At 40.1% G+C, this 13,633-nt stretch overlaps 1 protein-coding gene across 3 annotated transcripts in view; it reads right to left on the reverse strand.

Moving 5' to 3' along the window:
- Positions 1-13,633, reverse strand: part of SLC12A2 (solute carrier family 12 member 2) — a 68,024-nt gene that overhangs the window by 7,062 nt on the left and 47,329 nt on the right. The window contains exons 15-23 of one of the 3 annotated variants that reach the window (XM_071579879.1): positions 12,679-12,778; positions 9,449-9,560; positions 7,256-7,396; positions 6,389-6,495; positions 4,465-4,544; positions 3,044-3,181; positions 1,970-2,017; positions 367-486; positions 99-210 (exon numbers count right to left, since the gene is read on the reverse strand). In XM_071579879.1, the coding sequence (XP_071435980.1) occupies positions 99-210; positions 367-486; positions 1,970-2,017; positions 3,044-3,181; positions 4,465-4,544; positions 6,389-6,495; positions 7,256-7,396; positions 9,449-9,560; positions 12,679-12,778 (958 nt within the window). Of the gene's footprint in view, positions 1-98; positions 211-366; positions 487-1,969; positions 2,018-3,043; positions 3,185-4,464; positions 4,545-6,388; positions 6,496-7,255; positions 7,397-9,448; positions 9,561-12,678; positions 12,779-13,633 lie in introns of all 3 variants that reach the window. The other 2 variants (XM_071579878.1, XM_071579880.1) reach the window with 2 other exon arrangements.

Below are 13,633 nucleotides of genomic sequence, written 5' to 3' on the forward strand. Positions count from 1 at the left end.
ACCCAAGAACAACTGAAATAAGGCCACAGCAAGAGAAAATAATCTAAAGTGCAACATGCTCCAATAGCATCTGAAAAGGAATTTTAAGGGAAACTCACGCTCTTCTGTCATGATCAATCCTGTTTATTTTTCCACCAATGAACACTCTGATCTTACAGTCTTTCCACTTCTTCTTGGTTGTGATAAGGTAAGGAATCAACAGGGTCAAACCTGTGTTCAGATCACAGTTTGAGAATGATTAAGAAAACAGCATCTTGTTAAAGAGCACAGATTTTACATTAACTGACTGAAGGATATCTGTTGACATTTAATCTGAAATCACTTCAGTAATTTTTATGAAGTTTTTTTAACTATAAAGCACATTACCTCCATCATCAAAGAGCCACCAGACATCAATATTGCTTTTGCCTTGTTTCTTCTGAAACTGAGAACTGGCATCAAGAAGTCTTTGGTCAGACACGTTTAAAGGAGATGAGCTCTTTGAATCTGGAAAAAATTAGGATGAAACTTCATTTTTTAACTGTTTTGCTTAATCACCCTTAAATTAACCAAATGCAACTTCTTAACATTTTGTGGCACCCATAATTTTAAATAATAATTGTTTCTATTTCCCCCAACCCAGTTTTGATTGACTGGATATAAACTGAGCTACCTGCATTGAGGGAGTCTAACTCACAGCTTCAGCAGATGAAGTGGTTTATCAGCTGTCTGACAAATAAAGGATGTGTGAGATCTTTAGAGTGACATCTGCCAGGACAATTTAACTAACCTTGTTTCAGAGCTTTAGGTCACAGACTGTCACCACCCCTTGCAAATGACAGAACTTCCCTAAAATAGATAACTGATTTTACAAGCAAATACCACACCCTAAGCAATTCTTCCCTTAAATCCAAATTTCCTTAAGCAAGTGGTGAAAATATAAGCTCCTTATGCATATTGGAATCCTCTGCAATACCTTTTTGCATGTACAAGACTCTAAAGCACAACACAGACTGTTTAGCATAACAAAATTATTTGATTTGTTGAGAACAAGACAATAACAACATTTTCATTTAGAATAATACAGGAAGGTTTTTTCAGTATAGAAAAAAACCCTCTAACTTCTTTCTCTTAATTAGGATCTCAGCCCGAGCAAGAGCCGGGAGTTTGACATTTGTCTCTGTCCTTGTTTTATTAGGAATTTTTATATTTAGAGCACTCTGTGACTGATTTACATTAAATACTACTTTACTGCATACTGGGACATCTTCCAAACTGCCATCTTGTGCCTCAAGATGCCATCTCACTTTCTATGATTAAAACACAAAAGCTTCTAGCTGCTGAAATTACAAAGAAAATGTCAGACCAGTGAAGATGAATTTAGTTAAGGCAAAAACCACCTGATTAACTCAAAACAAGTCTGAAATAAACCTCTCAAACTGCTCTGATCTGAACAACCACCTCACATTATTTCAGATGTTCACATGACTCAGTGTCAATATTATGCTGTGAAGGATATTGAACAATTCCAAATAACAGAGCAGTAACTATTGCTTTAGAAGATCTGGTGAATGAAGTAACACAGCACTTCCACTACACCACTGGATATTATTCCCCTTATTCCTGAACTAACCAAGGAACCAGATACCTGACACACCAAAAACTAAGAAAGCAAAAGCCTCCCGAACACATTTCAAATATTACTTAAAATATTTCAAAAACAAAACCCCACTTTTTTTTTTAAATTTCAACATTTATGCACAATCCTTTCTCATTACCAACGTTTTAAGAATTTCCACAATGTTGCTTTTTTTCACAGCCTAATCCCTAGAGATAAAACACATTCTAAGGTAGGTATGAAGAAACAACTTAACATTGCATGGTTGGTATTTTCCTCTCCAGTATTTAGGTGTAGAAAGAAGTACAAAAGGAAAACTGAAATCAACAATGTGAAAGAATGATTTAACACAAAAAGGTGGAAAATGCCTGCCTTTTTTCAACAGTGGTTGTGTTGAAGTCTTTCCATCCTCGTCCTCCTCTGGAAGGTTTTTAAAGATACAAAATAAAAAGGTTAATTCCTTTGTGGTATTAATGAAAACAATACAAGTGCATATAAAAAACCAGAAAATAAAGATGTAGAATGAAGTGGATTCTCACACAAAGAAAAGAACACAAATGCAGTCTACCAAACCCTGAGATTCATTTGTACTTAAAAAAAAAAAGGATATTCCCATTGCTCAGTCAACTATTCGGGGCTTTTGCTTTGTAAGAGAAGAGCAAAGTGGGTTGTGGTCATGGCAAGTATTCTGAATGATCTGTGTCTGTTAATATGCATGTAATTTTCTAGTCCAGGATGAAAAGGCCTCCCTAAATTTAGCAGCCTTCCAATCACACGTGGGATACAATTCTCAGGTACTTTTTAAATGCCTGTCAAACTCAGTAAGAAAGAAAATCCATCATAGGACATTGTGTAGCACCTGCTTTATTTAGGGACTAGAAACAGAAGATTTATTTTACGTACTGGTAAGCTCTAAACCAAAGTACTTAAGTGATTATCCATCAATGTCTAGAAAAGCATGACACACTTCCGTTCCACAGACACAAAAATCCCATAAATAAGCACAGAATCATTGAATGGATTGGGTTGGAAAAGACCTCCAAGATCATCAAGTCCAACCCTTGGTCCAACTCCAGTCCCTTTACCAGATCATGGCACTCAGTGCCATGGCCAATCTCACCTTAAAGACCTCCAGGGATGGGGAATCCACCCCCTCTCTGGGCAGCCCATTCCAATGCCTGAGCACTCTCTCTGCAAAGAATTTTTTTCTGCTCTCCAGCTTCAATTTCCCCTGGCAGAGCTTGAGCGCATCGTGCCCCCTTGTCCTATTGCTGAGTGCCTGGGAGAAGAGACCAACCCCCACCTGGCCAGAACTTCCCTTCAGGGAGTTCCAGACAGTGCTGAGGTCACCTCTGAGCCTCCTTGGTGAAGGGAGAGAGGAACTGAAGAGAGCATGAGAGAGAGAAAGAGTGAGAATTCAGATTTCATTACTAACTAGCAAGTTACCTTTACGTGGAGTGGGAGTTCTTTCACTAGATGATGGAGCAAAAGCTATGGAAGTGTCTGTCTCAGACTTCTTGCTGTAATCCACTTTTACTATGACATCCTTGGTGCAGGGAGATTTTTCTTGGGATGACAGTAACTCTTCTTTGAGAAAGCAGAGAAACACATTATAAACCACTTAGTATCAGCAGAGGTATTTGACCATAGGGTGCTCATTCACAATTAATTAAACTCTACAGAAACTGCTGGGCTTTGGCAGAGTTGAGAAAACACCAACACAAGGTCTGGTCATGAACTGCTTCAGAGTACAGAGAGGCTCCTCCTTCTCTGAGTGGAGCTGTAACTCTGCTGCTTTCTCAGATTGTGGTTGTTGACTGCATTCCCAGAGGATAAACATAATAAAACAGAGCCAGTTAACACTGTGGAAGCACAACAAGGAGGACAGAAAATTAGTTGGTGAAATGTTTTGCATTTCCACTCTAACTCCAAGAGGAAGACAAGCCCTAGACAAGGCACAGACCAAGTATGGGTCACAGCCAAGTCTTTTTTCCAGGTTTGGCTTCCATGAAGCAACTTGGCTGCTGCCAGAGTTAAATCAGACTCACAGTCCCCAGTGGGTACTGAGATTCTTCTTGGTGTTACATTCCCAGTTTCCTCAGCAGTGTTGTTTCCACACTGCAGGTTCAGTCCCATTTCCCACACTCTGTCTCCTTGCACACAGTGACTGATTCTGACTCTCTCCTAACACATTCATCTGTTTCCACTGGAGGAACAACCCCCTCCTACAAGAGATTGTGTCACAAGGATTCCTTCTCACTGCAGCAGCTTTGCCAGGAGCAAAATATAAATTACACATTATCAACTCAGCAGACAGTTGTCACCAAAGCTCACAGGCTGTCTTCATTATTCTGCTTGAAGCTGAACTAAAATTATACCATTCAGCTTAAGAACAACTACCCACAAAGCACAACCAATTCTTCTACATGGAGAACAGAAGACCTTTCCAAATTTGAGACAGACTGCTCAGCTACACTGGTGTGTGTAGGGGTTGGCATCCCATGCCACACTCATGACATTCCTGCATCATGGAACATTTTCTGTGATTTTCACAATTTCTAGGCTTGAGTCCCAAACACTTGATACCAACTTATCATCATCTTTCATTTGTTCCAGTAAAATAGTAAATCTTTGGGAAGCAATTACATACAGTTTACAAATACAGAGTTGAAACACACAAAAAAACATGTTGTCTGATTGGATTACTCTTATTTTACCATTCTGACTTGCTAATTTCAGTGAATTTAATGCCATAAGAGGAGTGGTGGTTTATTTTCTTAAAATTTTTTCATTTAATGTATTTGGAAAGCAGCATTAAAAGGGAATTAGAACAGCTATTCCACCAGAGAGAACAAAATCAATCTTACCTTGGCCCTGAAGATGAGAGATGTCCAGACCCTCCTGCAGGCGAATGACAACTACACCATACTGAACATCAAAGGCATCACTAAACAAAAGGGACAAAACTAAATTATTGTATATCTTTTTCTTTTCCAAAGGACCTACCTTATGCACTCTCCTTGAACAAATTCCAGTGATTAACCCCTCCCATTGGAAGTTCCAAATCCTAAAACTGCGTTACAATTTCGGTTTCAATTCCAAAGCATGAACTGCATCAGTGAACTGAGCACCACATACTGAAAAGCAATGGGCAGAGAGGATGACTATTCACTCTCCTCCTCCTCCCCTCTATGTAAATAAAAGCAGCATGAACAGGTCAGCCAAGTTCTGCCCAGATGCCAAGATATACTAAAAAGCTTAGTTTTTATTTCCTCCCACAACGGAGGGATTTACTGTGTCAGAACTAAAAGCTTTTAGTCAGAACTTAAAATTTCTGCCATCTTTTCAAAACATTTGAGTATTAAAAACATCAATGATGTTGTAATTAGGAATCAAGTTATCTACAGATAAGCTACAGTGTCCTTAGCACCATTACACCTGATGAGGTAGGAGCTCACTCAATTCAGAAGTAGAGGGAAAACTTTGTTATTGCAGAAACAAGCAAAGAGCTTGAATAAACTGTTGAGTAAAACTGGAGTAAAAACATCTTCCCACCCTCTCCCAAGATATAAGACATGAAAAGCATGAACTTAACCATATCACAGTTTGCATGAGCCATTAATCACCATCCTTTACATATATATATATATATATATATATACACCTCATTTATTACAAGCAACCATAAATCAGAGAACTCCCTCCCACATCATTTCCAAAGATAGAAATTACTCAGGATTTCACTCAATAAAAGCTTCTCTTTAGAAGCAGTAAGGCTCGATTAGAAATGTCTGAAGCATCAAGATATTCTGTAAGTGCAAGAATTGAGCTTGATTTAGGAAGAAAATGTTTTGTGCATTAGTGAACATTTTAATTTCATTATTCAATGTGTTAGAATTACACAGATTAGATGTGTTTCTATTGTGTGCTTCAGGAAACTTTAAATTTTCCAGAAATACACTTGACCTGCAGTTATTACCTCCTGAGGTTTCTTTAGGGATGTGGAGAACCACATGACTTGTTGGCCTGGACAGATCTTCCAGCAAAAGCCATCCCAAAATAAAAAAGGAAAAAAACAAAAACCAAGAACTAACCAACATGTTTCCTTATTTTCCCCTGCATTTTGTGCTCCTGCTTTTCTCTTAAGGACCTTTTCTAATCTCTGCCTGTAAAATTCACAGAATCACAAACCATTCTGAGTTGGAAGGGACCCACAAGGATCATCGACCTTAAGTCAATGCCCCACACAGGGGATTGAACCCATGACCTTGGAGTTATTACAACCAAGCTTTAACCAACTGAGCTGATCTCAGGGTCTAATTCCATCCTCTCTTTCTTTTAAAAGCACAGTACACAAGAAGTATAAAGCACCAATGAAGTGGGTTAAGCAGCACTTGATCTGAACAAAAAAAATCTCTGTGTAAATGAAATAAATGGGTTTTTCCTTAAGTGCTGGTGTAGCACAAATCATTCTATTAAAATTTTTCAGCAAAAACTGGTCTGGCTTTCAGTACTGTCAAATTATTGGGTTTTCCTTCCCCATCTCCTTTTTAGCTACTGTATTATCTTAGGGGTCAGTGCTGTGTTTTCTAATCTGCTTAAACGACACAGACTTGCCTATTAATTCCACATTGGAAAAAACTCAAAGGTATTGAAGACTTCTGGATCAGTCACACATGGGAAGTCTAAGTCTGCTTGTAAGAGACTTCATGGAACTAAAATCTTTCTTGACTAAGTACCAAACATACTGAAATGGAACACAACAGCTACAGCTTCACATTTTCTACTTACTGGAATAAATTGATATAGGTTTCAACATCCCTCATATCACCTTGTCTCCAGTTTTTCTTAAATCCAACAACAAGGGTGTTAGGTCTCATTCTACCAAGACCAGCAGCCTAAGAAGAATAAAAAGTGTATTATAAAATAACATGCTATTGAAACAACTAAAGGTTCTATTATTCTCTTAAGCAGAAAATAAAAGTGCTCTTCATCAAAGCTTTCAGATAACACTGTGAAAGGATGCAGTGGTTTTAGCTAGGCCTCAAATTAGCAGGCTCAGAGAATCTACGTGGATTGGGAGACAGCTCTCACCTGACTGGGTAACCAAGGAAATATTTCATACCAGATGATGCAAACCTAAGATATGAGTGCAGCAGTAGGAGGTGGTTTAGTCTTCCTACTTCCAGCAAAGCTTGGAGGAGGAGGAGGAACCCAGACGGTCCCTTGTTTCAGTTGGTTTCCTTGTGGTATCGTAGTGAGACTGTATCATTGCCTGTTCCCCTCCTTTCCTAAAGTTTTTGATTGTATTTGTCTGTTTTGTTTGTTTTAGTTTTGTCCCTCTGTATTCCTTGTTACCCATTCCCTTTTCCCCTGGGGGGCCCCCCAAATAGTGTGTACAAATTGCATACGTAGTTGTAGATGTTAGAAAATATAATTTCTGTTTTAATTCAGTTCAGTTTCATTCGAGTTCTTGCTTTTCTTTACAGTTTTTTTTTCCTCTGCTGGGAAGACTCTGGGAGGAGGGAGGAGGGCAGTCCAGAGTTAGTAAAAGAACTAGGCCAAACCCAGACAAAGGAACAGATGTCAAAGTGTAAAGCCACTTCTGATTTTGATGTGTATCTTTACCACTTTAAAAAAAAATTGAGAGCGATGTACCTGCATTAAATATTGTCCTCCATCCCTCAAGTCCTCTGCATGCACTGGTGCATAGAAAGCTTTCATCTTGTTTTTAATCAGCCACCGCTGATACCTAGCCAGATCAGTGGACAGCTCCTTCATGGCTTGCCTCCGAGGGCCCTTTGGAAGTAAGGAAATGATAAGAGGGGAGGGAACAAGAATTAGGGGTATAAGCAGTGGGAGTAAAAAAGCTCCCCCACCACACTTTTGGGTTTTTTTTTTAATTTCATTGATACAATACAATCCAAATTCAAATAAATGCAAAAGGTGCTTCCACACTATCAAAACCACCCCAAAACTGCAAAACACCAGGTATTATCAGCAGCAATGGCTGAACAAGTTTATCATTTTTAGGAAGAGGGTTGCTCCAGCTTTAGCAATCTTGTTCCTGCAGAGCATGATGCTCTTCCCCAGAGGGTGGCACAAGTTTGTCCTCCAAAGCATAACAGTTTTAAAAGGAAAGTGCTTTGTAAAGAAACACACACAGATACAGGATGACTTAATACGAGGCTTTATGGAAATATTTGATTCAAGCTGTCCACGTGTACTAATCCTAACCAGAAAGCCTTTGTCACAGTAGTGCCACTTCAGAGTTTGATCTCGCAGTCAGAAGTCACCTCCTCTTTATTCCCTTTTTATGACTTTCATCAGGATTAATCCTTTGTTTTCCTCCAAGACATCAAAATGCAGAATACAGGACGAGGTATAGCCAAGAAAAAAGCAGCCTAGTTTTTGCAAAAGGACACAGACTCTGACCAAAAGGTCAGAGCTAGTGAAGAATTAGGTAGTGTCAACTCTTCTTTGTGGGAATGCCATTTTAAATAGAGATAGGATATTTCTCTCAAATATCTGATCAGAATTGGTTGATGCTACCTTGTTCTTTTCAGTACAACCCTATTTTTCAAAGGCAGTAATTCCATCTGTGATATCTCAGCTCTCCACTCAGTTTCTGTACTTTCACACTCACTGAAATATTAATGTTTGTATAGAAGTTTCTGAAGACAAAATATGTAGGACAGTTGCTCCAGCAACTCTCTGCACATCTCCATGGCCCGGCTCTAGACTCCTTTTAACACATCACATCTTTCTTGTGCTGAGGTGGCATCTCTCAGTCGCATTTATACTCATGTAGATGGTCTTAGTGATATGACAAAGTTTGGCCTGAAGACATGAAGCTGAACTACACAATCCCAATGTGTTTAAATGTATTTACCAACGTTTATTTATTTGCCATGGCCTCTCTGTAGCCAGCAAAAATTTTGGTAAAGATCATGGTGTGACAGCCACCCTACACCTCAGTTAACACAACTCATGGCAAGTGTGATTCTGAAGGATGATTCCTTGAAGCTTTCTTGCTTCCTTCCCACCACAAAACCATGATTTAAGTTATGCCATAAAAGACATTTTAGGTTGTAAGAGCTGTTAAAATTATGTTCTTGCAGGACCACCCTCGCAAGACACCCTAGTGCAAAAACACCCACACTTCATATTCTGATAAAAAGTACCCAGGGATACTTAGTGAAATACTCAGGGCTGGACAGAAAGGGAACAGGAAATTCCTGTTCATGCTACTGTTTCACCTGGCAATAAAATGAAATGATAACTGAAGAAATTAGAAAACCAATTGGAAGTTTAAGAGCAATTTTTAACTACTGGCTGAACTGATACTGACTCCCCTGCTCACAAAGGTTTACTTTCTCCCAGGCTTTGTAAGAACTCCACACAGGAATCACTCTCTCTGAGACAGCCACATTGAGAGGGAATTTACCTCCATACTGCAGATCACTGATCCAAAGCATGAGAGAGTACATGAGACTGTATGACACAAGGACAGAAAGAGGCCCAGGCTGTAATTCAGTGTTCATTTCACTCCTGCAAAGGTTCCTCAGCATTCAGGCATCAAATGATTGAAGGTACTAATTTTGGCAAGTTTCCCCTAACAGGAATAGTGATGACCTACAACCTTTTTCCACACTTCTTAATGTCTAATGATGCTTTCATTTAAAAAAGGAATCCAAAGAAACAAACCACAACTCCCACATTTGAACAGAAAACCAGAAACAAAAAGAAAGCAGGTTAAAAAAAACCCAAAACCAAAACTCGAAATGGACAGGAAAAAAACAACCAACCAAACATCAAGGTAATTTTAAAGTAAAGACAGAATACACTTACTGTATGTACATGGCCACAGATCATCAAGCCCACATTCTTGGTGAAAGCATGGACAAGATGAAGCAAAGCAGGACGTGCATTTGGAGCACCTGTCATGATTAAGCACTGAGGTCTAGAATTATCAAGAGATAATTGAGAGGGGGGGGAAAAAAAGTTTGGCATTAATGTGGAGTTCTGGGAGGTTTTTATTAACAGAAAGGTTTCTTCCAAATAATAGCCATACCAACATAATCATCACTGAAAATGTAATAACTGCATCTACTTTTACAAGACTTTGTTAAATTAAATCAAGATAAATTATTTCACAATGGTCAGCAGATCTATGAGTAATACAGTAAAGATTTCATATTCCCACTTAATCTAAGAATTTGCACATTTAAAAAATTCAAGAACAGATTTTAGACAAGACTAAGTCAGAGGGATGACTTTCTTTTTCCCAGTCACATCCCTTCACACTTCTAGCTTAGATGCTTCTGTCCAACACAGAAACTGGAATCATATCTTCTTTTTAAATTACTATCATTCAGAAAGCAGAGCCAAGCTACTGCAATTAAGTTAGTAAAGACAACTTTCTAATTAATTTTAAGACATTACATGTCCAGATTTCAGAATTAGTTTCAGGAATCTGTCTCAATCTCTGCAGCAGCTCCAGTTCATTTTTAATGCTAGAATCACAGAATGGAAACAGAATTATTTAGGCTGGAAAAGACCCTTAAGATTATTGAGTCCAACCATAAACTCAGCACTACTAAATCCACCACTAAACCTTGTGTTCCTCATGGGTTCTTCACAATCTCAGAGAATGGCATCTGTACTAAGAATCTCTCCCTTAACTTGTTTCTTACTAAATCCTGTCCTTAGAATGCAAAGATAAGAGATGAGCTGGACTCATTGCCAAGACTACAATTCCTGTGCTGGGCATAGGCAGCAAGAGGAGGTGAGTGCTCTGCTTGAACAGAGACAGGGCAGCAGAACATCCATCCTTGGAAAGACTCAGCACCTGACTGGATATGGCCCTGGGCAAAGTGGTGTAACATCAAAGTCTGGTCTAATTTTACAGTTCACAGAATCAGTTGGGTTGGAAGAGACCTCTGAGATCACCAAGTCCAACCCTCAATCCAACCCCACTTTGATTACCAGATCATGGCACTCAGTGCCACATTCAGTCTCACCTTAAAAACCTCCAGGGTCAGAGAATCCACCCCCTCTCTGGGCAGGCCATTCCAATGCCTGAGCACTCTCTTTGGAAAGAACTTCTTCCTGATATCCAACCTAACCCTCCTCTGGCAGAGCTTAAGCCCCTGCCCTCTTGTCCTACTGTTGGTTGTCTGAGAGTCAGTTCATTCAGGGACTGGACAAGACCACATGGGAAAGTCACATTCAATGGAAAATGATCCCGTTCAACCCGTAACTCCGTTTATTTGGATGGATTAGTTTAAAATGAATAATTTTTGTTAAATCTCTTTGAAGCATCTTTCTTCTCTGACAGTTTATCCCAGATTAATGGTGCAATTACTAAAAGGACAGAAAGCTGCCTCCCTGAGCAGGACCATTCCTGGGCAGCCATAATGAGAGACAACAAACCAGCTGTGCTCCTCAGCTGTGAGAGAAACACTGTCCAGCCTGTTTGCCATTACTGAAGAGCAATGAGAAAGTACCACTGAGGTGAAAAAGCTGGTATGGAGTACAACACCCACAGGGAACGTATCCTCAGGATTTTAGGTTAGATCAGTTTCATCCCACGGGGAGTAAATGCTCATTAGCAGAGTGGAGCACATCTTCCAATCCAGTTTCAAAGAGGAACACAAATTACAGCTCAGGATGCAGACCATGAGGCATCCAACAACAAGCAGGCATCACCCACAGCCTTACTTCTGAAGTGCACTCCTGATCCCAAGCAAAATGCTCATGGCATGTTCACAGTGAAGAAATTCAAAGTTGTTATCATCAGAGGAGATGAGTATGTATGTACGTGAGAGATTGAAATGTTAGTGGTCAATGGCTCAGACAACTGGCCATTTGCAAAAGCAGCCCATGCTTTGTTGATGATGTGCAAATCGACATCCCAGGTGCAGAGCAGGAGAGGATGACCACAACAAATCAACTCTGCTTGGCAAAAAGCTGGGTTTAGAGTCAGATAAGGGAAGAGGCCCAAAAAGAAGCAGATCCTGCCCTTTATCACAGAAACGTCCTCCCCTGAGTAACTGGCTCAGACGTAAAACTCCCCCGCCAAGGAGGAGACAACCCTTTTTATGGGGCATAACTGGCTCAGCCATGCAAGTGAGAGGAGCTGTCATGTCTTAGAAGGCATCCCAGACCACCGAAGACTCCCAAACTGCCCCCAAACTCTTTTGGGGCCTTCCACCAGAGGACTGCACATGATCCACAGTGTTGCAATCATGCTAAACTCCCTCTTCAGCAGAGATATGTGAGTGTTCTCACCTGATCCTGAATGTGTAACTGAACCCACTGAACTTTGTGTTTCGTGGGTTTCCTCTGCCCCTGACAGATCAGGGCTGTGACCACCACTGAACCAACAGATGTCAAAACTACAACAATCACATCTTGTTGCTGGATACATGGGTGGTGATACCCTTCTATTCTCATCCTTCCTTGCTCTTTCTTTCTCTCCTAACTTCTTGAAATACATAGTAAGCCAGACTAAAGTTCTAGCCAGGTGGGGGTTGGTCTCTTCTCCCAGGCACTCAGCAATAGGACAAGGGGGCACGATGGGCTCAAGCTCTGCCAGGGGAAATTGAAGTTGGAGAGCAGAAAAAAATTCTTTGCAGAGAGAGTGCTCAGGCATTGGAATGGGCTGCCCTGAGAGGGGGTGGATTCCCCATCCCTGGAGGTTTTTAACCTGAGATTGACCGTGGCACTGAGTGCCATGATCTGGTAAAGGGACTGGAGTTGGACCAAGGGTTGGACTTGATGATCTCGGAGGTCTTTTCCAACCCAATCCATTCTATGATCTGACTGTTGTTCCAAACTTTGTGAGTACCTTACTCTCTCTTAATGTTCTAAAGCTTACAAGTAAAAGTTTGCTACTGAACCTCCTGAGAGTTCTGCTGTCTGCCCTGTGCACTGCCCAGGGTGAACCAAACAATGTTCCCCTAAACCTGCTGAGCAGGATAGGGTGACACAGTGCATTTAATGGAAACCTTGACAGCAGACACTGGGACAGTGCCCTACTGGACACAGAATTGCCTGTCTTTAACATCAGCTGTTACCTGAAGTTCTTCACATGATCCTCCACTCCTGAGAGCCGAATGGAATGCTGCAGAGCATTCAGGTATGTCAAGGCTTGCGTTGAGGATCCCCAGTTCACATCTGTTGAAAGATTTGGAGTTTCAGTATGTTATTTATAAAGCTGTTCATTGTAAAACTACATGTTCTCTACGCTAATGTTTACTATCAACTGAAAACAAGAGGTTTAAGCTACACCTGGATACATTCTAAACTACTAGCCAACAAAGCCTACACCTACACAGGCAACTCTATTTAAAGATAAAATTTCAGCAGCAGTTTTGGCAAACAAGTTGGAATTTGATATATTGCAATTACAGGAAAAGTAAACTGAGGTTTTCTTCCCTCAACATTTCAAAGACCATGACAATTTCACTCAAAGCAGTTACATTCCAGAAATGCTGTGTTATTATATATCACAGCAAAGAAGAAAGCAATCTCAAAGCATTTCCTAAACAAAGTCAGGTTATTTTCAGTGAAAAACTGCTAAATCAAGCAGACCTTTTTAGATTATTATTTTTATGAGAGAAAGAAAGACCCCACTATTCTCTGCTTTTGTTTTCATAGACATCATCTGACAGCTAAAGAATTTATCACAGAATCAAAGAACATCCCACAAGGATCATTGAGTCTAACCCTTATCAGGCAAGTACTTCATACATCTTCATAGACCAGGATGTAAGTTTTCCTCATTTTCAACTTCATGAACACTTTTTTGCTCAGTTCTGCTCCATCTTGGACTTAGGACATACAGTGCCCTTGGAAGCACCAACACATCATTCACAGCACTAGGAATGGTTTACTGAAAAAGCAACCACCACCCAAATCCCTTTTCAATTAGGAAAGGTAGAGAAGCATCCTCTCACTTGCCATCAAGGTATCATATGTTTTCCTAAGTGCCTTTTTTGCTGCAGCCAAAGCTCTTTCTGCAAGCTGCTT

The sequence above is a fragment of the Pithys albifrons genome, chromosome Z (genome assembly GCF_047495875.1).
Source record: "Pithys albifrons albifrons isolate INPA30051 chromosome Z, PitAlb_v1, whole genome shotgun sequence".
Taxonomy (NCBI): Eukaryota; Metazoa; Chordata; class Aves; order Passeriformes; family Thamnophilidae; genus Pithys; species Pithys albifrons.